At 42.1% G+C, this 25,196-nt stretch overlaps 1 protein-coding gene across 1 annotated transcript in view; it reads left to right on the top strand.

The window, feature by feature from the left end:
• The window catches only part of magi2b (membrane associated guanylate kinase, WW and PDZ domain containing 2b), a 485,372-nt gene that overhangs the window by 93,300 nt on the left and 366,876 nt on the right, over nucleotides 1–25,196 (top strand). The window contains exon 2 of the mRNA XM_060928197.1: nucleotides 22,350–22,466. Within this exon, the coding sequence (XP_060784180.1) occupies nucleotides 22,350–22,466 (117 nt within the window). The remainder of the gene's footprint in view (nucleotides 1–22,349; nucleotides 22,467–25,196) is intronic.

The raw sequence follows: 25,196 nt of genomic DNA, 5'->3' as shown, positions 1-25,196 counted from the left end.
TGTAAATCCGTTAAGATTTTTTTTTGGGGGGGTGGCTCTCTCACTGTCTCACTCTCATAGGGCCAATGATTTTCTGTGATCGCGGAAAACAGATGGAAATTACGGAATTTTTATGGTGAAACATTGCTCGCGTGTCAAAATGTAACTGCCGCAGAAGGCTTCCGCCCAAGCAGACATGCCTTCAGTGTTGCCAGATATTGCTAACGTTTTCCACCCCAAAATATGTTCAAAACCAGCCAAAAAGCACCTAAACCTGCCCAATCTGGCAACACTGCATGCCTTTCCGGTCAAGTGATTGTGATTGGCTTGTGGCACACCTAGCCAGCCAATGAGCTGCTTGTTTACAGATTCGCTCCCCGCGTCGCAACCAGAATGGCGACCGCTTAAAAGAAATGAATGCTCTGCCAGTGGCGAGTGTGGACGTTGCGTGACTCGCAGAAGATTGTTGCAGGTCGGCGAAAAAACGACTTACTAATAGATATAAAAAAATAAAAGTAATTTAAGTAAGTTTAAAATGTAATTTAAATAAAAAGTAAAGTATTCATAAATTGAAGTTTGGAAGCGCCTCTGTTTTTGGGCTGAGGAGAAGTTTGAAAGGGTGTACCGCGATTCTGCCTTCTTGTATCGCAATACGGATCGTGGCTCTGCGTATCGCGATTTCAATTTCGATACGCATATCGTTACAGCCCTACTCACCATGGTTGTAAAGAGTGGCTATGAGTTACACTACCGTTCAAAAGTTTGGGGTCACTTTGAAATGTCCTTATTTTTGAAAGAAAAGCACTGTTCTTTTCAATGAAGATCACTTTAAACTAATCAGAAATCCACTCTATACATTGCTAATGTGGTAAATGACTATTCTAGCTGCAAATGTCTGGTTTTTGGTGCAATATCTCCATAGGTGTATAGAGGCCCATTTCCAGCAACTCTCACTCCAGTGTTCTAATGGTACAATGTGTTTGCTCATTGCCTCAGAAGGCTAATGGATGATTAGAAAACCCTTGTACAATCATGTTAGCACAGCTGAAAACAGTTGAGCTCTTTAGAGAAGCTATAAAACTGACCTTCCTTTGAGCAGATTGAGTTTCTGGAGCATCACATTTGTGGGGTCGATTAAATGCTCAAAATGGCCAGAAAAATGTCTTGACTATATTTTCTATTCATTTTACAACTTATGTCAGTAAATAAAAGTGTGACTTTTCATGGAAAACACAAAATTGTCTGGGTGACCCCAAACTTTTGAACGGTAGTGTAGTATATCCTTCCTGGCAAAAAAAAACCTCGAACCAACCTGACCATTTTCCTCTGACCCTCTCTTATCAACGAGACATTTGTTTCCACCCACAGAACTGTCGCCCACTCACTCAGTGGTTTTTTTTTTCCCTTCGTACCATTCTGTGTAAACTCTAGAGAGTGTTGTGTGTGAAAACCCCAGGAGATCAGCAGCTTCTGAAATACTCAAACCAGTCCATCTGGCTCAAACCAACAGCCATGCTACAGTGAAAGTCACAGAGATGACAATTTTTCCCAAGGGACTGGCTGATTAGAGAACTGCTTAAAACAGCAGGCGTGTGGCTGTTCCTAATAAAGTGACCAATGGGTGTATGTGCACACTGCAGTTTCTACATTAGACAAGTGGTTTGTGAAAGGAGTATACTGAAAATGTACTACGTATTTACACCGTCTATAGGTTTGGCAGGCAATTTCTCTGCCTTTTAGTGATTTGTGTGTGTGCACGTGTGTGTGTACGTGCATGTCTGTTTTATTGATCTGCTAATCAACATGCATCTGTCATCAGTACACAGAGCAGGTAGCTGTGACGTGACAGAGCAGAGGAACAGTGTGGTGAGGAGAAAGAAATAGAGATGATGGCGTGGAGACAGAGAGTGTTTAAGTGAGTGATTCGAGATGGCCATTTTCCTGACTGCTTGCATTATACGTTTTGCTGTTGTTCACCCTGTCCATGGCTTCTGACAAACAATGAACTGCTGCTCAATCTGGTACACTCAGCTTTTTACAGCGGAGATCTTTTTTTTTTTTAGTACTTTTTTTACCCCGCTGGCTGAAAGGCCCGAAGGAGGATTATGTCGTGGCAATTTCCGTCCGTCCGTCCCAGGAAGGGTGCGCACCTTCTGAAATCAACTCTTCTCACAAATTTTGGAGGAATTTCAGGAAACTTGGCAGGATTCTTTGTTATATGTCAGGAATACACATATTGCAATTTCGTTAAAGGGGAACTGAAGTCATTTTTAAACTTGCTTTATTTCTTAATTAGCATGTTATTCAGTTACGTTTTCGGTTTTAGTAACCTTATATCGTGACTCGTATTGGCAACTAATTGCAATTAAATATTATACTTATCGGCCTGTTTGGTTTTTAGCCATGTTGAATGTAGTTCGTTTGGTCCACGGCAGGCGTCGCTTATCCGCGCGGTCTTCACGAGACTTGGGCGAGACTTCGAAACGTCAAGTGTCAACCAGGTGTCAGCGCCGCCATTTTGAAAACTGTTTTCCAAACGAAATATTGCACAAAAACAAGTTTAAATGACGATTACTGCCTGCTTTTTTCCAACTTTCCTGATTGCTATCAAAACAAACAAAACTTCCAGCTTGATTACATCAGCATTCGAAAGAGGGCACGCACGTCTTTTGACAACGTTGGCAGATGTTGCCCTGTGTCCGAAATCGCTCCCTACTCACTATATAGGGCACTACATAGTGAGGATGCCATTTTGTAGTGCTGTACGAAACCTTAGTTGCCCCTTTTCCACCAAATCAGTTCCAGGGCTGGTTCGGGGCCAGTGCTGGTGCTGGTTCACAACTCGTTCAACTTGCGAGCCAGCTGAGAACCAGTTTGCTTTTCCATCGCTCGCGGTGCTAAGAGAAGACACGTCATTACGTCGCTGTATACGTCAGTTACGTCGTTGTATACGTCATTACGTCGCTGTATACGTCAGTTACGTCGCTACGTTTGCATAAACCTTGGCGTGAATATCGAAGCAAAAACAACACGGAAGAAGCAGCAGCAACAACAACATTAATAATAATGGATGACTTCGCGTTTGTACAGCTGCTGCTTCTCGTCGTTTAAAAATGGCGATCTTTCGCGGTCTTGTTATTGTTGTTGGTCTTAACAACTCTGCCCCCCCGCTGACGTAAGCGGTTCTTTCCTCTGGCCCAGCAGAGAGTTGGTGCTAGCCTGGAACCGGTTTTTCTGGCCCCAGAGCCAGTTCTTTGTCAGTGGAAACAGAAAACCCGGTTCCAAACTAAGCACTGGCCCCGAACCAGCCCTGGAACTGCTTTGGTGGAAAAGGGGCAAGTGAGGATTATTTATACCCTATATGGTGCACTAAAAGTATCCCACAATGCATCATGAAAAGTAGCGTACAACCGATGGTCACTAACCAAAGCAATATATCCCATCATGCATTGCGGTCGCACTGAAAGAAATCAAATTAAAAGTCTCAGATTTGATTTAATAAAAGGCAGCGGCAAAGAAGAAAGTATTCAGCCTTGATTTAAAAAAAAAAAAAACCCTGAAAGATGCAGGTACTTTGTATTGATTAATGTGGGAAATATGCTCAGTATAATATGGATTTATCACAAAAATATATGTATTTATTATTTTGAAAAACCCCCAGCCGCCTGATCTGACACGTTTTAGTTGTGCGACAGTAATGACGTAAATACCGGCGCCACAGACTAGTGTCCGAAAGTGTTTTTTCATTTTACCAATGAGCTCACTATATAGTCCTCTATATAGTAATTCCCTATACAGGGAGTAGTGAACGAGTGAGCGATTTTGGACACAGGGTTGATCACTTTGATTTCCGCTGTACGTTTTACTTCCGTCCTACGATGTCTCGCACAGGTCTCAACGAATCTTGTTTACGGCCATTGCTTTGACATATGGACTGATATTACATAGCACATTTCAAACACTCAGAACTTACTATAGCAGTGACAAAATAGCGATTAAAAATGCATTCCTATATTTAATAAAATGAGATAAATAGAATTATGATAAAAAAAATTTGTCTTCAGTTCCCCATTAAATTCAGTCACATTTTACCAGAGTTACAGCCCTTGATGAATAAAATTATACTTTGACAGTTTCATGAGTGTGCTTTCCTTCTGAAATCAACTCCTGTCACAATCTGTGGAGGAATTTCACCAAACTTGGCAAAGGCATTGTTACAGTGCTGCTTGAAAGTTTGTGAACCCTTTAGAATTTTCTATATTTCTGCATAAATATGACCTAAAACATCATCAGATTTTCACACAAGTCTTAAAAGTAGATAAAGAGAACCCAGTTAAACAAATGAGACAAAAATATTATATGTGGTCATTTATTTATTGAGGAAAATGATCCAATATTACATATCTGTGAGTGGCAAAAGTATGTGAACCTTTGCTTTCAGTATCTGGTGTGACCCCCTTGTGCAGCAATAACTGCAACTAAACGTTTCCGGTAACTGTTGATCAGTCCTGCACACCGGCTTGGAGGAATTTTAGCCCATTCCTCCGTACAGAACAGCTTCAACTCTGGGATGTTGGTGGGTTTCCTCACATGAACTGCTCGCTTCAGGTCCTTCCACAACATTTCGATGGATTAAGGTCAGGACTTTGACTTGGCCATTCCAAAACATTAACTTTATTCTTCTTTAACCATTCTTTGGTAGAACGACTTGTGTGCTTAGGGTCGTTGTCTTGCTGCATGATCCACCTTCTCTTGAGATTCAGTTCATGGACAGATGTCCTGACATTTTCCTTCAGAATTCGCTGGTATAATTCAGAATTCATTGTTCCATCACTGATGGCAAGCCGTCCTGGCCCAGATGCAGCAAAACAGGCCCAAACCATGATACTACCACCACCATGTTTCACAGATGGGATAAGGTTCTTATGCTGGAATGCAGTGTTTTCCTCTCTCCAAACATAGCTCTTCTCATTTAAACCAAAAAGTTATATTTTGGTCTCATCCGTCCACAAAACTTTTTTCCAATAGCCTTCTGGCTTGTCCACGTGATCTTTAGCAAACTGCAGACGAGCAGCAATGTTCTTTTTGGAGAGCAGTGGCTTTCTCCTTGTAACCCTGCCATGCACACCATTGTTGTTCAGTGTTCTCTTGATGGTGGACTCATGAACATTAACATTAGCCAATGTGAGCGAGGCCTTCAGTTGCTTAGAAGTTACCCTGGGGTCCTTTGTGACCTCGCTGACTATTACATGCCTTGCTCTTGGAGTGATCTTTGTTGGTTGACCACTCCTGGGGAGGGTAACAATGGTCTTGAATTTCCTCCATTTGTACACAATCTGTCTGACTGTGGATTGGTGGAGTCCAAACTCTTTAGAGATGGTTTTGTAACCTTTTCCAGCCTGATGAGCATCAACAACGCTTTTTCTGAGGTCCTCAGAAATCTCCTTTGTTCGTGCCATGATACACTTCCACAAACATGTGTTGTGAAGATCAGACTTTGATAGATCCCTGTTCTTTAAATAAAACAGGGTGCCCACTCACACCTGATTGTCATCCCATTGATTGAAAACACCTGACTCTAATTTCACCTTCAAATTAACTGCTAATCTTAGAGGTTCACATACTTTTGCCACTCACAGATATGTAATATTGGATCATTTTCCTCAATAAATAAGTGGCCAAGTATAATATTTTTGTCTCATTTGTTTAACTGGGTTCTCTTTATCTACTTTTAGGACTTGTGTGAAAATCTGATGATATTTTAGGTCATATTTATGCAGAAATATAGAAAATTCTAAAGGGTTCACAAACTTTCAAGCACCACTGTATATGTCGGTAGTACGCATATTGTTATTTTGTTCAATTTGGTCGCATTTTACCAGAGTTGTGGCCCTTGATTAACAACCTTGTACTTTCACAATTTCATGAAGGTGTGCTCGCCTTCTGACATCAACTCCTTTCACAATTTTTGGGCGAATTTCTTGAAGCTTGGCAAAAGGCCTTGTTATATGACGGTAATACGCATATTGCGATTTAATTTTGTTTGTGAAAATTTTCCCAGAGTTTTGACCCTTGATTAAATAACTTGTACTTTGACAATTTCATGAGGGTGTACGTTCTTCTGGAATCAACTCCTCTCACAATTTGTGGAGGAATTTCACCAAACTTGGTAGAAGGCTTTGTTATATGACAGTTATATGCATATTGAAATTTCGTTTAATTTGGGCAAATTTTACCCGAGTTATGCCCTTGATTATTAACAAACTTGTACTTTGGCAATTTCAGCAAGGTCTGCTTACTTTCTGAAATCAACTTCCCTCACAATTTTTATTATCCCCCGCTGGCCAAAAGGCCCGAAGGGGGATTGTGTCGTGGTGATGTCCATCCGTCCATCCAAGGAAGGGTACTCACCTTCTGAAATCAACTCCTCTCACGATTTTTGGAGGATACACATATTGTAATTTATTGTATTTTCATTCAATTCAGTCACATTTTACCAAAGTTATGGCATAGTTGCCAGCGGGGGCTATTGTGCTCTCCAAGCACTCTTGTTTTAAGTACGTCTTATTTCTGTACCATGACAGCGCAGGCAATATACAAACACCAAAATACACACCTGCGACTGCTTTCATCAAAGCTTTTGGTTTTGACAATGCAAAAGAGATTTCCAGCATAGCAGCATGAAGCCTCCTTCATCTAGCAGACACGTGAGTGATCAGAGGTTTATAATCTGTCCCCGCTTTTCCTGAAAGCTCTGTAGTGTTATGCTAATTTCAGCGGCTCAAAGCAACACTCTCTGTCATCTTACACTGATCTTTGTGCCGTGGTGCATTTCGGAAACAGGAAGCCTCTTTTGTGCTGGTTTTTTTTTTTTTTTTCCCCCTTGCATATTTGGAAACAAGCCTAGAATTTCATTCCATGTGTCAAGGTCACCTAGTCCAATCTTTACTACACGGCATTGGTGCAGCGTGCACGGCTAGGATTTCAGACAACATCTATAATGTGGAAAGCAATCAGACTGTTTGTTTAACCTTTTTGAATTTTTTGCACTAACAGCGTTAACAGGCTTTGAGTCTCTTACAACCATCAGAAGTTGATGACGTTCAGCTTTATTTACACACATATGGCATAGAGCAGTGTTTCTCAACCACTGGGCTGCGAAGCGTCATCAAGTGGGCCGCGAATTATTTTTCCAAGTTGAAGCTAATTTTTACTTGTAGGAGGGTACAATTGGAGGGTTGCATCTGATGTAGAGGTCTGCGTGGGACAGAATTTTCAGTCCCGCTCCCGCATTGTGCAGTCCCGCTCCCGCAAAGAATTATGATTTTCAGTCCCGCGCCTGCCATATTTTGTCCCGCTCCCGCCCGCAAATCCCGCATGATGCAGACGTTCGCGTTATTTCTCACGAAAGTTCTTGTCATTGGCTTGGGGAATTAAACATGCTGAGCTTAGCTGAGCTCTTCACTGACCGATCCTTCACCTAGCGCACATCGCAAGGATGCGCGTTGCCAGGCGGCATGCGCAGCTGAGGCTTTACAGAGATACCCAACACACCTACCAAAATCTACAGTGGATATTAAGAATATTGTACATTGCACATAGCTTATATGTCACTCCTCACATTTACATTCTAGGAAATACAAGTAGGCCTATAAGAAATTCATATAATTTAAAGACACAGCGTGATGGTGCCCTGCCCCCTACTTTGAGTGAATTTGAGCATAAATATCTACAGCTCACGTAGTCTGCTCTTCTGCCATGATCGGAGATCTCAAACACGGAAGAGCGGAAAGGAATCGGAAACGTACGCGAGATTAGACCACATCCGCAAATTTAGGCATCTTAAAATGTTTTTATTAATGCCAAATAAAATATCCAGCACAAATTATATATGATAGACATAAATTAATAATTTATAAATTTTATTTTAAACACGTTTTTAGTTAGCGGGACTGCAGCTTATCACCTCTCCCGCCCGCTCCCGTATTGTGCACTCCCCCTCCCGCCCGCGCCCGCAGTGAGCTTTCAAAATTTGTCCCGTGCCGCACTGCTTTGCGTCGGGTCCCGCAGGACTCCCACGGGAGTGCAGGGCTCTAATCTGATGTCACATCTGCCTCATTAAGCTATGGTCACACTAGTTCGCAATGCTTTGCAATGGGTTATCGATGAAAATGAGGCATTTTGGTGGCGATATCCACGTGAGCTAAAAGTTGTGGTCGCACAGCAGGCGAACACTTGACTGTCGCACTTTCGCGCGCTTGAGTAGCCACGCATGCTCACGGAGCGCGTAGTGTGCACTCTTGGGACCCGGTCATTATGGGAAACATCTGATACTGATTTGAGCGCAGTCGGCACATGCAGATACGGACGCTGTTTTCACAGAGGCTTTGCGAAGTATCATCACTGTCACATTTGTTTCGAGCCATGTTTATAACACTGTTTAAATACTCTGCTTAATGATTCTGCTTTCGTTTTTGTAAATATCACACCTGCTAATAAACACTCTTCCTGCACTTAGATCCATCTACCGCTGTCTATCTTGTAGTGTCCTGATCCCCAGATCTTTAACCCAGCCACATATAAAAAGTGGTACACCTCCAGGTTTTCATCTGTTTGTCCGTGTAGAACGATGTCTGCATCGGGGAATGATGCATGAGATGTCGGGGAACTCAACGGATGGATAATTTTCCAACTCATAAGAAAAAATCCTTCTTTGTTAGCGTGTAAGGATCTAATCCCATTGAGCGGTTTCTATATCTACTTCTTTTGAGTGTACTTCTTGGTTTTAATAACCTCCTTGTTTGCTGAACACAAGCATGGCAATAAGTTCTTGTGTTAATGGACCAGACTCCACTTTTGGATCATTAACCCCTTTTGAGTGAGAATGCATGGTTTGCATGCATGGTTTTATGTTGCTTCTGGCATATCCATACAGTTTTAAATACCATACCTACAATTAAAAACAAACAGTTTGTTTTTTATTGCATTTATTTAATTCCTGGGCTCCCATTTGTAACAGGGAGTGATGTTGCATCCCATTAATGCACTTTACAACAGATTATTAGATTCTAATAGAATAGATGAGCCAAAATAATTGGGGGTCTTTTATAATGGGCCCCGACTCGTTACAAGTATGAATAGGTGGGCCTCGAAGCAGAAACGGTTGAGAACCCCGGCATAGAGGAAGAGCAGTGTCGTGAAATCAGCCCTGTGGTTCAGTTAAAGACAACCTAAGCATTTCTTTATAGCATTTTTAATAAGTAGAGAGAGAGGTGATAAGGTAGAATTTATCTTCCTCAGAAGGAAACCGTGATCTCATACGAAATGAAGAAAGAGGTCAACTGGGATTGTTCAGTACTAAAGTCGATATAATACCAATAAATTATATGCAAATTATTTCATACACTCAGTATTACATTCATGACATTTTGTCTTCATTATTGTTGCATTTTGTTTTGGTCATGGCAGTATAATCTGATATTCATTGCCATTAAGTTGCAAGAAATCACACTGAAAGTCATTTCATGCTGTTTCCTGTAAGCCTATTAAGCTTAATAATATGCTCAGATATGTTTTGTGGAATAATTTTATTCTTCGGCTGTCTATTCTTTGGAACGTTTTTATCCAAAAATATGTCTAATCATTAGCTCTTTTGCGATCACGCATCGTCCGTCCATTGTCCGTCCGTCTACAATTTACAAAAATTGCTACTCCTCCGACAGGATTGATCAGATTTCGATCAAACTCTCAATGTTCCCCAGGTGTGTGTGCGTAAAAGTTGTCCAGATGGTGGCACCATGTGTCATATTTTCAATTTTATGGGCGTCTGAAATTTTTGGGTGACTTGTCACACCAAAAACTACTCTTCGTAAACTGCTGGGATGTTTTCACTGAAACTCACCCAGAAGACTCTAAAGACATATGCCAACAAGAGTTGTTCACCAGGTGGCGCCATCTACCATGGATGTGGCGACACGGGGTCATATGCAATTTCACAAAAATCGCTACTCCTCCCACAGGATTGATCAGATTTTGATCAAACTTATATGGAATGTTCCTCAGGTTGCTGGTATAAAGGTTGTCAAGAAGATGGCACCACCTGCCATATTTAACATTTTATGGGTGTTTGAAAATTCTGGGTGACTCGTCACACCAAACACTACTGTTCGTAAACTGCTAGGATGTTTTCACTGAAACTCACTCAGAAGACTCTAAAGAGATATTCCAACAAGAGTTGTTCACCAGGTGGTGCCACCTGCCATGGATGCGACGACACAGGGGTCATAAGCAAATTCACAAAAATCGCTGCTCCTTTTACAGGATTGATCGGATTTCGACCAAACTTACATCCAATGTTCCCCAAGTGGGTGTGCATAAAAGTTGTCAAGATGGTGGCGCCACCTGTTATATTTATGATTTTATGGGTGTCTGAAATTTTTGGGTGACTCGTCACACCAAAAACTACTCTTCGTAAACTGCTGGGACGTTTTCACTGAAACTCACCTGGAAGACTCTAAAGACACATTCCAACAAGAGCTGTTCACCAGGTGGTGCCACCTGCCATGGATGCGGCTACACAGGGCTCATGTGCAGTTTCACAAAAATCGCTACTCATCCCACAGGATTGATCAGATTTTGATCAAACTCATATGGAATGTTCCCCAGGTTGGTATGTATAAAAGTTGTCAAGATGATGGCGCCCCCTGCCATATTTAACATTTTATGGGTGTTTGAAAATTTTGGGTGACTCGTCAAACCAAAAACTGCTCGGACATTTTCACTGAAACTCACCCAGAAGACTCTAAAGACATATTCCAACAAGAGTTGTTCACCAGGTGGCGCCACCTGCCATGGAATTATCTGGAATTATGTGGTAAACAAAAAAGTATTAAAAAAACCCGAAACGTTTTATATTATAGATTCTTTAAAGTAGCCAGCGTTTACCTTGATGACGCTTTGCACACTATTGGTATTATCTTAACCAGCTTCATGAGGTAGTCACCTGGAGTGGTTTCCAGTTAACAAGTGTGCCTCGTCAAAAGTTAATTAGTGCAAGTTCTTGCTGTCTTAATGCGTTTCAGATCAAATAGTAAATAATAAATAATAAAAATACAGTAAATAGCCCTATTCGACAACTGTAGTAATCCATATTATGTCAAGAACCGCTCAACTAAGTAAAGAGAAACGACATCCATCGTTACTTTAAGACATGAAGTGACTTTTAATTCATAAAAATAAAGTAAAACTATTGAATTACAAGCTTTTGACTAGTACTGTGTGTTATAGCAGTACCAGTGTCTCTTTTTCTCTCTCCATCAACAAACATCCTCACATAAAATCTTCATATCAGTAAACACGTATTTTTAATCTGCTTATGCCAAACATCCGTCATACTGATCCCAGTGTAATTCGTTACTATGGAAACAGTTATAGTACATATTAGAACAAGCACATTGGTATAAACGTGTGATTTGAATTACAGCTGACCAATCAGAATCAAGAATCATACTGAGTCATATAACATAATTTTTCCGATTGCCCAAAACAATCTAAAAAAAATTCCCCTCAAAACCCTGGGCTACAGTGGATATAGAAAGTGTACACACTCCGTTAAAATGATCGAGTTTTTTGATGTAAAAGAAATGAGACCATGATAAATAATTTCAAAACTTTTCCCACCTTTAATGTGATCTATAACCTGTACAATTCAATTGAAAAACAAACAAATCTGTTCAGGGGGAAAATATAAAAAATAAATAAGCTGGTTGCGTAAGTGTGCACACCCTGAAACTAATACTTTGTTGAAACACCTTTTGATTTAATTACAGCATTCAGTCTTTTTGGGTTCACACCTGCCATCAATTAAAATGACTCTGATTAACCCCAAATAAAGTTCAGATATTTACTCAGTTGCATCCTCCAGCAAAAGCCAGCGTTCACAGAGAGCTTACAAAGCAGCAAAGGGATCTCAGTGTTGAAAGGTATCAGTCAGGAGAAGGGTGCAAAAACATTTCCACAGCATTAGATATACCATGGAGCACAGTGAAGACCGTCATCAAGAAGTGGAGAAAATATGGGACAACAGTGACATTACCGAGAACTGGACGTCCCTCCAAAATTGATGAAAAGACAAGACGAAAACTGGTCAGGGAGGCTGCCGAGAGGCCTACAGCAACACTGAAGGAGCTGCAGGAATTTCTGGCAAGTACTGGTTGTGTACTACTTGTGACAACAATCTCCTGTATTCTCCATATGTCTGGACTATGAGGTAGGGTCAAAGAAAAACATCCAGGCCAGGCTAAATTTTGCAAAAAAAAAAAAAAAAACATCAATTCTCCCAAAAGCATGTGGCAAAATGTGTTATGGTCTGATGAAACCAAGGCTGAACTTTTTGGCCACAATTCCAAAAGGTATGTTTGGCGCAAAAACAACACTGCGCATCACCAAAAGAACACCATACCTACGGTGAAGCATGGTGGTGGCAGCATCATGTTTCGGGGTTGTTTTTCTTCAGCTGGAACAGGGGCTTTAGTCAAGGTGAAGGGAATTATGAACAGTTCTTAATACCAGTCAATTTTGGCCCAAAACCTTCAGGTGTCTGCTAGAAAGCTGAAGATGAAGAGGAATTTCATCTTTCAGCACGACAATGACCCTAAAAAAGTTTTGGAATGGCCCAGCCAGAGCCCAGACCTAAATCCAATTGAAAATCTGTGTGGTGACCTGAAGAGGGCTGTGCACAAGAGATGCCCTCGCAATCTGACAGATTTGGAGCGCTTTTGCAAGGAAGAGTGGGCAAATATTGCCAAGTCTAGATGTGGCAGGCTGATAGACTCCAACCCAAAAAGACTGAATGCTGTAATTAAATCAAAAGGTGCTTCAACAAAGTATTAGTTTAAGGGTGTGCATACTTATGCAACCAGGTTATTGTACATTTTTTATTTTTTATGTTTTTCCCCCCTAACAGATTTGTTTGTTTTTCAATTGAATTGTACAGGTTATAGGTCACATTAAAGGTGGAAAAAGTTTTGAAATTATTTATCGTGGTCTCATTTTTTTTTTACATCAGAAAAACCCATCATTTTAACGGGGCGTATACACTTTTTATATCCACTGTATGTCTCAAAATGCACTGTAATTTAGTACAGTGTTTCCCACAGACCAGGTGGCAATTTGTGGTGCTCCACTGTGCTGATGAGGGACTCGTGCGCGGTGGTGTCGTGGCGGTCGGTGGAGTCGGTCATTGGGGTGTATGCAAAGTGTTTACAGCGGGTGGTGTTCAAACACACAGTATTTTTCTTCAGAGTCACCTGCTGGGACTATTTTAAAGCTACAAGAAGCATTTGAGATTATTCAGTTCAATCTAAATTCTTTTAAGTTCTTTAAGAGAAGACAGCTAAAACAGTTTTTACCAGAACCCTGCCTGGTTTCATTCCTCGACCCAACTTTACATTACAGGGCAGGCCATTAGTTTGCTGGGCTTGATGTTGGTGGAAAACCTGTCTTTTAAATTTATGAAAATTACTCACCAAAATTGAAGTTTTTCACCTTAGTTTTTTGCCTTTTTGGTGGCAATCTTTCAATCATTCTTTAGTTGACATTCAAGGAATAAATTACAAAAAACAAGCTGGAGGTTTTTATTTTAAATATTGAACTCAACACTTACCTCAACCAATACTAAAATGAAATAAATAGTATAATGCAACAACAAAATAATAATAAAATATCATAATTAGATGTACGGTAAGAAACCACTTAAGGTAACACCAAGGCAACTAACAATAATGAAAAAGCATTACCCTAATTGGTGCAAAGCCTGCATGCCCTATCAGAACATTTAATTCTGCGTGGCTTCCTGAAAAAAAACTCAAGTGCCCTATGCGAGCAGTATGCGTGGAGAGGAGGAGTGGGCGAATCAGCTGCCAGTGTGTGTGTGTATCAGTGATGCAGTGATGGTTTATCTACTTCGCCATTTAAAGCTAATAAAGATGTTTCTTAAAATATTCAGATTTTATGCTTCAGATAGCATCAACTAGGCATCCCCGCGAGTATAACATTTTATTTAGGCTAGTGGGAAATCTTTATTTATTGTGAATGTCAAGCCATTATTAATAACTTGCATGAATGCTGAAGCGGGATAAACGGGATAATGCAATAAGGCTGGTTCCTCATGTCAAGCTGCTACTGTATGCTTCAAAATTGGTTTATAGCCTGACTCAGGGATGTCCGTTTCCTGTAAGCCAAGAAGGCTATGATAAAGCTCATCACGAGCATGATGTAGGCTACCTTTTAAAATAAGGGGTCGGAAGGGGAATCAGGAAGGCTGCGTTATTTTTAATTAGCCTAACAGGCCTACTTGCAGTCCGGGTATATGCGCAACGGCAGGCCTGTGTACACGCCTCTCCGTCTCTCTCTCTCTCTCTCTCTCTCTCTCTGTCTCTCTCACGCGTGAACGAGAAGAAAGAGCATTATGAATGAACGGAACGATACGCAACGGATTTTTTTTTTTTTTAATCACGAGTCTGATTGTGTGGCGATAGGAATCCATGGTCTATGTATGGGAAACCCTGTAGTAGTATTCCGTCCACATTCACTAGATATGAGCATTCATGCACTCTGATTGGCTACTCTACTACTAGGATAACAGCTCATATACCGTGAGTAGAGGAAAACAAAATGGCGGAGCGTGTTGCTGAACCAACTGAGGACGGAATAAAAACTCTACTCGAAAACAAAGCCACAAAAAAAGCAATGAAAATGGAATAAAAGTGTTTTGATGGTAAGAACATATCTTTTTTTTTTCCAAGAATTATTATTATTATTATCGCATTTTCCACAAATTGCTCCTGTCATTTCGCCGGTTTGTTTACATTATGCGTCTTTAAGCATTAAAATTTGCTGAATCTTTTTAGACTGGTTCAAAAGCTCAAAGAAGTTTGAAAATTACACAACGAAATGTCCAAGGAAGAATTAAATAAATGTCTAAAGCTATTCTATACCTCGGCATGACAACAAGATGGCACTTTCTACCAAAAAACAACAACAGTAAAGTCAATTCGTGCCGCCATCGATAGGTTTTTAAGAAATCCACCTAAGCGGAAATGATTGTCGGACGTTTTGTATAAAGTTTTTATTTATGGAATTTGCATAAAATTAACATTAAAAATGCTCTGTTTTTCAAAATCCAGTGAATGTGGAGAGAATAAAACAATTATTCCTGTTAATACCTGTTAATTATACAGCGGGTACTTCACTATCTGGTATCTGTCTCTTTTGTGAGGTAATAACATCTCATCTCATTATCTGTAGCCGCTTTATCCTGTTCTACAGGGTCGCAGGCAAGCTGGAGCCTATCCCAGCTGACTACGGGCGAAAGGCGGGGTACACCCTGGACAAGTCGCCAGGTCATCACAGGGCTGACACATAGACACAGACAACCATTCACACTCACATTCACACCTACGGTCAATTTAGAGTCACCAGTTAACCTAACCTGCATGTCTTTGGACTGTGGGGGAAACCGGAGCACCCGGAGGAAACCCACATGGACACGGGGAGAACATGCAAACTCCGCACAGAAAGGCCCTCGCCAGCCACGGGGCTTGAACCCGGACCTTCTTGCTGTGAGGCAACAGCGCTAACCACTACACCACCGTGCCGCCCCGGGTAATAACATGAAAAAACAAATTACCTCGTAGTACCTGAGTCAGACCCCAGACAAGTCATCCAAGTCTTAACCTTGTAATGTTTCAGAAAATCAATCCAAGTGATGTAACGTGTCAACCAGCAGTCACTGTTTAACGCTTAACCATCAGTGATTAGTTCATGGCTATTAAAGGTAGACTGACTTTCAGATTTTTCAGGTGTAGGTCATAAAAAGAATTTTCCTGACACCCAGTTATTTTTGTTTAGTGGGCCGAAAGCTACTGAATTCGAATCCCAGACTTCCAATTTTATTCGTTTTTTTTAAATAGAACTATTAATGAATGTAGCGCCACGTGGCCCTAAATTCTCCGTTATTATTTCTTGCTTCACCGTGACGCAATACAAGAGACTACGTCATGCATCACATGGTGGGCTTTCCCCGTTCGCGCAAAGCATTGTGGGATACAAATTTGAAACAGGAGTGAAAAATGGAAGACGCGAATGAAACGTGAAAGACCGACTACAGTAATGAGAAGAGAGAAGAAAAGACGTTATGTTGCGAAGGAAAGGAAACGCAGTATCGGCGGTCAGCGAGCACCTCGGTGTGATCAGCTGTTCGTTTAGCGACAGAATGACGGAACTGTCAGTGCACGGTCAAGGTAAACCTGCGCATGCATACACACACGGACTTCCTCTGTCTGCTCGACTGCGCGAAGCAAACGATTTCATGCACATTATTTGCTTGGGAATCCCCTCAAATGAAATAACTTCCCAGCCACAGAATGGCCTGGTTTTTTTTTTTTAGATATTACATAAATAAACATATATCACAATGACCAAATTTCAGAGGGAACTAAATTTCACCGGTTTTGTGAAATCGAAATGCCGTCTACTTTTAATCAGAGGCATCTATTTGACGTGTCTTCAAGTCAGCTTGCTCATCAGCCCAGAGAGGGGGAATAAATTAAAACCAAAAACAACTGCGAAAGTCGATTTTTTTTTGTTGATTTTGTTGCCAGCAATAAGCAATCTGCTGCAGAAGGCATGACGGTTCGTGTTTAAAAAGCTGGAGTTGCTGTTTTTCCATCAATCAACCACTCTCCTGCAGTATTTTTCAAGCGCTCGGTTTGATCCTGCTGGTATACGACTGGTATAATCCGTTTTTTGTTTTTGAACACAGTAGACAGTTATGTGTACACTGGCATAGTCTAGACAGAGCTCAGATTTGGTGGAGTTTCTCTGCGAAGATGATGACGGCGACGATGATGAGTCCCTGGAACCTGGGAGTCCAGCTGTCCTCCTGGGGAGATTTCAGAAGTGTAATTTCATCTCCAGCACACCTGATCCACTTAATTAAAACTTTCAGTCGTTCCAGCCAGGTGAGTTGGAAGTAAACTGTGTGCGGTGGCAGATGATAAAAATAGAGTCCAGCCTGCACTCGTTGTTTCAATTCGTTTCATTGCTTATATAAGAAAATTAATTCTCTACTTTCACATTACCCACAATGCCTTGTGCCTTGGGGGGTAACCAGGCGCTATATTTTTTATTAAGTCAGATAACCTCAGTCATTTCTTCTAATTCACATGGGGAAGAATGACTTTCCCTGATTTCAAGTTTTATAGATTTCCCAATGAAGCTAAGTGTCGTTAGACAGAATTCGCCGTCAGAATTTTACACCGACAGACAACACGCGACCGTGTTCTGCACACTTTGGGGGTGGAGTAAAGCATACATGTCAACCTATACGGAATGTCCGTATTTTATACGGATCTGATTCAATAAACGTAGTATACGGGCGTATAAATAAAGTTATACGGATTCTTTAAAAAAAACTTCAATATTTATTTCGAGCTATAATCAATTCCCACGATGATAAAAGAGCGCATAACATTTACAAACGTACTGTACACCACAGACAGCCAGTAAAGAGTCTTATGAAATCGCGCGTTATCTTGTGGTAGCGAGACTTCGTTCCACTTTTGATCATGCGCACACCGCATTGCGAGAATCCCGCCAACCGTGAAGCCATAGACATATAAACATAGACGCCGCCTTCTGCGTAGAATCATACGTCATCCTCGCCGCCATATTGGATGTGGCAAAGTGGAGATTCTTCAACCGTCTCTGGTATAGCGTCTAGACAGTAGCCGAGAATAAAGATGCCTCATTCATGTGCTGCGTCTAACTGTACCAACAGGTTTACCGTCCAAACGAGATCACATGGGATTACCTTTCACAGGTGAGACTGGAAAAATACTTTTCATTGTATTTGGTCATTATAACGTAATTTTACGAACAGATTTTCCTGACTTTGTGGCTAATATGAAGTCTCGCGCATAATAGCCGCTCGGTGAAACCTGTCTCCAAACAACGAAGTATTTCCTTCGTAACTACGCTGATAACACTTTGTGTTTTTGTCAAACATTGGAGCTTTGTATTCATTCTGAAGGTTTATTGTTATTAATATAAAATAAAAAGTAACATTGTTAATTATCATTCAAATTTTAGGTAAATTATTTTAATTTGCATCTTATACGGATTTTACAAGAGAAATACGGATTTTGGAGGTTGGTTATACAGGTTTGATTGACCAAAGGTTGACATGTATGGTAAAGTCTGGTGATAGAAGTCATGAAACCTATAACCCCTCTGTCTTTGTGTTTAGTCGTAAAAAGTACGAAAACTGAAAAACAAGGACAACTTTGTTGAAGGATCAACTCCCAAAACAGAGCAGAAACAATGCAGTGTAAGTAAGCATAGATGTCCTTCGGCTTTTAGTGTTTATTCAGGGAGAACGAATGTAGTATTTGACCCTGTAGCCCTAACAGCTTCCTCTAACAGCCCAAAGATTGCTGTAATCTGATAGCATATGAGCTCAAGGAAAATCAGAGCGAAGGAAATCAAAATCAACTTTAACTTCAAAACAAAATTTGACAGTTCTGCTGTGTTTACAGTACTGACTCGACTGAGTAAATTCCTTGCTCGTGTTCCCACGCACGAAGCGTTTTGTATTTTCTTACAGCTTTCTCGTCGTAACCAGCGCCCAGCAAAAACAGTTTCACTGTGGATTCTTCTATGATCAGTGTCGATCTTTCGAAGCTCTTCTGCAGGTCAGTTATTGTTGGAACATCCGTGTTGACAGACGGAGAAGGCTGCTGACTGTCACCCGAGGTAGACATGTTCAAGGCGTTCAGTATGATATTTACAAGCACATTTTTAATCCCCTGCTGGCCGAAAGGCCCAAAGGGGGATTATGTCGTGGCAATGTCTGTCCATCCCGGGAAGGGTGCTCACTTTCTGAAATCAACTCCTCTCACAATTTTCAGAGGAATTTCACAATACTTGGCAGGATTCTTTGTTATATGTTGGTAATACGCGTATTGTAATTTTGTTAAATCGGGTCGCATTTTACCGGAGTTACAGCCCTCGATTAACAAAATTATACTTTGACAATTTCATGAGAGCGTGTTTTCCTTCTGAAATCAACTCCTCTCACAGTTTTTGGAGGAATTTCTCGAAGCTTGGCAAAAGGCCTTATTATATATCGGTAGTATGCGTATTGTAATTGTGTTCAATTCGGTTGCATTTTACGAGAGTTATGGAGCGAAGGTGGCCAAGTGGTTAGAGCGCTTGACCGCTAAGCGAATGGTCCCTGGTTTGAGCCTCGGCTCGACGGGGATCTGGGGCTCGCTCCCTGTCCACCCAGCAGTGAATGGGGACCTGGTGGAAACACTGGGGAAGTTAAAGGCGGCGAGGAAAGGAACTGGCCACCCTACCTCACTATGCCGATGGCCCAGGACAAGTGCGCTCTCTAACAGGCACTCCCCCAATGTACGAATCGTATATGGGACTCCCCTTTGCCTTACGAGAGTTACAGCCCTTGATTCACAACCTTGTACTTTCACAATTTCATGAAGGTGTGCTCGCCTTCTGACAGCAACTCCTCTCACAATTTTTGGGCGAATTTCTTGAAGCTTGGCAAAAGGCCTTGTTATATGACGGTAATACGCATATTGCGATTTAATTTCGTTTGTGAAATTTTTCCCAGAGTTTTGACCCTTGATTAAATAACTTGTACTTTGACAATTTCATGAGGGTGTACGTTCTTCTGAAATCAACTCCTCTCACAATTTGTGGAGGAATTTCACCAAACTTGGCAGAAGGCTTTGTTATATGACAGTTATACACAGATTGAAATTTCGTTTAATTTGGGCAAACTTGTACTTTGGCAATTTCATCAAGGTGTGCTTGCTTTCTGAAATCAACTTCCCTCACAATTTTTATTATCCCCCCGCTGTCCGAAGAGGGATTATGTCATGGTGATGTCCATCCGTCCCGGGAAGGGTGCTCACCTTCTGAAATCAACTCCTCTCACGATTTTTGGAGGAATTTCACGAAACTTGACAGGATTCTTTGTTATATGTCAGTAATACACATACTGCAATTTTGTTCATTTCAGTCGCATTTTACCAGAGTTATGGCCTAGTTGCCAGCGGGGGATATTGTGCTCTCAGAGCACTCTTGTTACTGATTGAGTTCTCGAAGTCCACAGAAAAGGCTTTGTAGATTTCTTTAAGCTTTGGTTTCGTTAGTCTTGACACTTTTCTGAAGGTTTGAGTGAGATTTAAATTCGAAAGATTACGGTCGGCGGCACGGTGGTGTAGTGGTTAACGCTGTTGCCTCACAGCAAGAAGGTCTGGGTTCGAGCCCCGTGGCCGGTGAGGGCCTTTCTGTGCAGAGTTTGCATGTTCTCCCCGTGTCCGCGTGGGTTTCCTCCGGGTGCTCCGGTTTCCCCCACAGTCCAAAGACATGCAGGTTAGGTTAACTGGTGACTCTAAATTGACCGTAGGTGTGAATGTGAGTGTGAATGGTTGTCTGTGTCTATGTGTCAGCCCTGTGATGACCTGGCGACTTGTCCAGGGTGTACCCCGCCTTTCGCCCGTAGTCAGCTGGGATAGGCTCCAGCTTGCCTGCGACCCTGTAGAACAGGATAAAGCGGCTAGAGATAATGAGATGAGATGAGATTACGGTCAGTGTGCGACGGCATGTTGTTTTAGTTTGTTTATATACTGGTTAACCCCCCCCCCCAAGGCGCAAAGCATTATGGGTAATGTGAAAGTAGTCAATAGACGGCAATTCAAACGCTCCTCAGATCCGCTTCTTTAGCGTGCGCTGGCCCTTTGGTGACGTTTCTGCTCCTTCCTGTCTTCGTTCATGTCTCTGTCTTCATGAGGCCAACAAGTTCACTAAATGCCAGCTAACAGAAAGCATCTGGTGCAAAGAAGTTGGCCTTTTTGCTGAAGTGTCTAAAAGCATTTGGCACACACACACACACACACACACACACACACACACACACACACACAGAGCAGACAGGGGGAGCTGTAGGACCGTGCTATTCCTCAGGCCAATCAGAATCCAGCCACTGTTGTGATAGGCTCCTTGCTGGGAGAGCTTTTTCTCCACTATTGTCTACTGACTGTGGACGACTCTCCATCTTCTGCTCTCTCTCTCTCTCTCTCTCTTCGTCTGTCCGCTCACGGTTAGATTACATGCAGGGGGGAGACTTCGTGTCTGCTTCCACTGAAACATGAACGATGGGATTGTTTTGAATTTGAAGTCACCTGTCAGGGAGGAAGGATTTTGCTCGAGAGAACTGGTGAGTAAAGAATCATCTGGAGATGCAGCAGAAAGCGACCGCTGGATTTCAAACGATGCTACGATGAGGTTTCTGGGTTGAGGGAGAAGGGGGGGGGGGTTTGCTAATTATGTATGATGAACAGTGAACAGTGAAGGATGGATGTAGAAATTAATTTCCATTCAGCACAATTTGCACTAGCTTCTATTGTCTTTTTCATCATGTTGGATTTGGATTTGCGTGGCGGTATTCTTTTTTTTTTTCCCATTGTGGCTTTTTCCCCGATCAACATGTTCCATTCCCAATGTCAAAGCAGAATTTATTGCGCTAGTAATACCACAGATGTGTCACCAATCGCTGGTATGTTTGCATGTGTGCTTATAAAGACATCACTGCAGTACCTTTTGGTTTTGCAAAGCTGATTGGTCGAGGCTTGATCTATCAAGAATGTCCAGAATGCCAGCTCTGGCTTTTTGTTCACCTGTGTGTGTGTATGTTTGTGTGTGTGTGTGTGTGTGTGTGTGTGTGTGTGTGTGTGTAAGCTGTGTAATTACGTACCGGGCAACACTAGACACTGCCACACTGAGCACTGTGAGGAGCTTAGCTGTTGTGTTCATCCATTAATGGCTGGCTACATTTGGCCATACTAAATGTTCAAGGTTATGATGGGGAAAGAGAGAGAGAGAGAGAGAGAGAGAGAGGAAGGACAGAGAGAGCATCTGCCATGGTTAAGGATCTCTATAGATCATCCATTCGTGCTTTTTCTTTCTGATGGTTTTAGTGCTGACAATCTAGATTCAAGCAAGGGGAATTGATCAAAGACTCCTTTTTCGATATTTTTTTTTTAACCTTTCATTCGCTTAGTTTTAACTACAAACAAACACTCCAAGATGTTCTTCAGCAAATCTTTTCTACTTTCCCTCACCCCTATCCGCGGAGACCCTGATCAATAACAATATTGGTGTGTTTGAGATGAGCCTCCATCCTGAAACCTGACAAGTTTAAAGCCGAACAGAGACAACTAGCTGTGTTCTCAGGAGACACCGCTGACTGAGGTTTATTTTTTTATTTTTATTTTTTCCGTTTGCAGGAGGTGTCGTAGATAAAGACCTTCGCCATTACCTTAACCTCCGATTCCAGAAGGGATCAGTGGACCACGAGCTCCAGCAGATCATACGGGATAACCTCTACCTCCGCACTGTGCCCTGTAAGTCAACTTCTTACTGTTTCTTAAACCCTGACTCCACAACAAGGTTTATTGATTGATTTTTGATGAGTTCTGAAATCGAAGTGATGTTATCCGGAAAGGGAATTCTACAAATGCAGCCCTTAAACAGGTAATCATTTACAAATCCGTTTTGACTTGTGTGTTGTTCTTGCTTGTACTAACATGGTTTGTATTTGATGGTATTCTTAGATTGTGACCTGTTTGGAGTAGCAGGAGGATATGGTTTTGATGGGGACTACAAAGCGCTTCTTTAAGCTGCTCAGGATAAGAATGTCGACTAAAATGCTGTAAAAGCAACTGTAAATTTGAGTTGGAGGGCTTAGATCTTGCTTAATCCACACAGGGTTTGGCAGTCCATGTCCAATCAGGGGACTGTGTTTGAATTATATGATTATGTGAGGATGAATTCCTGAAGCAACCCTGTTCCTGGAGAGCCACCTTCCTGCACAATTCAGTTCCAACCCCCAACATCTCACTAATCTGGATTCAGTCAAAGTCCTTCCTGCACCATTCGTGCCGGGTTCGGCAGCACCGATGTCCGTTTCTGTAGCCTTCTGCATGTCTCGCCTATATTACATAGCTAGGGTTACAGTGGGGGGGGCTAGTCCTCTGGTAATCGCAAGAGTTTGACTTCGCACTCGCATCTGTATTGCCACGTGCCTTGCCAGAGGGCAGTAGGTAACCACTAGGCCACTCACCGGATTACGCTTCCCAAAACCAGCGTATGCCTAAAGCTCGTCTCATCTGAAGGAGTTTTTTTTTTCCCTCCGTACCACTGTCACTTCTTCTGTTTTGCTCATTCTGTACCAAAATCTACATCCAGATTTTTGTAACGCAGCTATTTAACAGTTATTCCACGAAATCGACTCGTACATGAGCTGATAGCTATAAGCCATGAACGATCAGATTGAGTGGAATAACTGTTTTATTATTTCCACATTCACGGGATTTTGAGAAACGGAGCATTTTTATTTTTATTTTTTGTAAATTCGATAAATAAAAGCTTTATACCAAACATCCGACAACATAATTTCCGCTTAGAATGTAAACAAACCGGCGAAATGACAGTCGCAATTTGTGAAAAATGCGACAATAATAATTTTTGAAAAATAAAAAAAAAGATACGTTCTTACCATCAAATACTTTTGTCTCGTCTCGTCTCATCTTCTTCTGCTTTATCCGGGGCTGGGTCACGAAGGCAGCAGTCTAAGCATGGAAGCCCAAACTTCCCTTTCCCCAGACACCTCGGCCAGCTCCTCGGGAAGAACACTGAGGCGTTCCCAGGCCAGCTGAGAGACATAGTCCCTCCAGCGTGTCCTCCCAGGAGGACATACCTGGAACACCTCCCCAGGGAGGCGTCCAGGAGGCATCTGAAAAAGATGCCCGAGCCACCTCAGCTGATTCCTCTCTATGTGGAGGAGCAGCGGCTCTACTCCGAGCTCCTCCCGAGTGACTGTGCTTCTCACTCTCTCTCTAAGGGAGCGCCCAGCCACCCTGCGAAGGAAACTCATTTCAGCCGCTTGTATCCGCGATCTTGTTCTTTCGGTCATTACCCAAAGCTCATGACCATAGGTGAGAGTCGGAACGTAGATCGACCGGTAAATTGAGAGCTTCGCCTTTTGGCTCAGCTCCTTCTTCATCAAATACTTTCATTCCATATTTTGTTGCGCTTTTGTTTTTGTATATTTTTGGGGTTTTGTTTTCGAGTAGAGTTTTTATTTTGTCCTCGGTTGCGTCAACAACACGCGCCGCCATTTTGTTTTTCTCTACTCACGGTATATGAGCTAATATCCTAGTAGTAGAGTAGCCAATCAGAGCGCGCGATTGCTCATATCCAGTGAATGTGGATAGAATAAATGGCAATGTCTACTGTCTCCGTCTATTATCTAGGCCATTTATCTGTCCTTGTCACAGGAAAAGCTGGAGCTAATCCCAGCTGACTTTGGGTGAGAGGTGGGGTACACCCTGGGCAGGCCGCCAGTCTGTCACTCTAGCAGGGCTAACACGGAGATGAGCAACTACTCACACTCTCATTTCCACCAGTGGGCAATTTAGAGTAGCCAGTTGACCTGGTCATGTATTTGGACTGTGGGAGGAAACCAGAGCACGCGGAGGAAACCCACACAGGCACGGTTACACCTCCGTACAGAAAGTCAGCAGCAAGGTTTGAAACTCTGTTACCCCTTTTCCACCAAATCAGTTCCAGGGCTGGTTCGGGGCCAGTGCTGGTGCTGGTTCACAACTCGTTCAACTTGCGAGCCAGCTGAGAACCAGTTTGCTTTTCCATAGCTCGCGGTGCTAAGGGAAGCCACGTCATTACGTTGCTGTATACGTCAGTTACGTCGTTGTATACGTCAGTTACGTCGCTGTATATGTCAGTTACGTCGTTGTATACGTCAGTTACGTCGCTGTATACGTCAGTTACGTCGTTGTATACGTCAGTTACGTCACTACGTTTGCATAAACCTTGGCGCGAATATCGAAGCAAAAACAACACGGAAGAAGCAGCAGCAACAACAACAATAATAATAATGGATGACTTCGCGTTTGTACAGCTGCTGCTTCTCGTCGCTTAAAAATGGCGATCTTTCGCGGTCTTGTTATTGTTGTCAGTCTTAACAACTCCGCCCCCCTGCTGACGTAAGCGGTTCTTTCCTCTGGCCCAGCAGAGAGTTGGTGCTAGCCTGGAACCGGTTTTTCTGGCCCCAG

This window comes from Neoarius graeffei, chromosome 8 (assembly GCF_027579695.1).
Source record: "Neoarius graeffei isolate fNeoGra1 chromosome 8, fNeoGra1.pri, whole genome shotgun sequence".
Classification (NCBI taxonomy): domain Eukaryota; kingdom Metazoa; phylum Chordata; class Actinopteri; order Siluriformes; family Ariidae; genus Neoarius; species Neoarius graeffei.
Note: the sequence above shows the minus strand (reverse complement) of the source record. Positions and strands in the feature narration are given on the sequence as shown.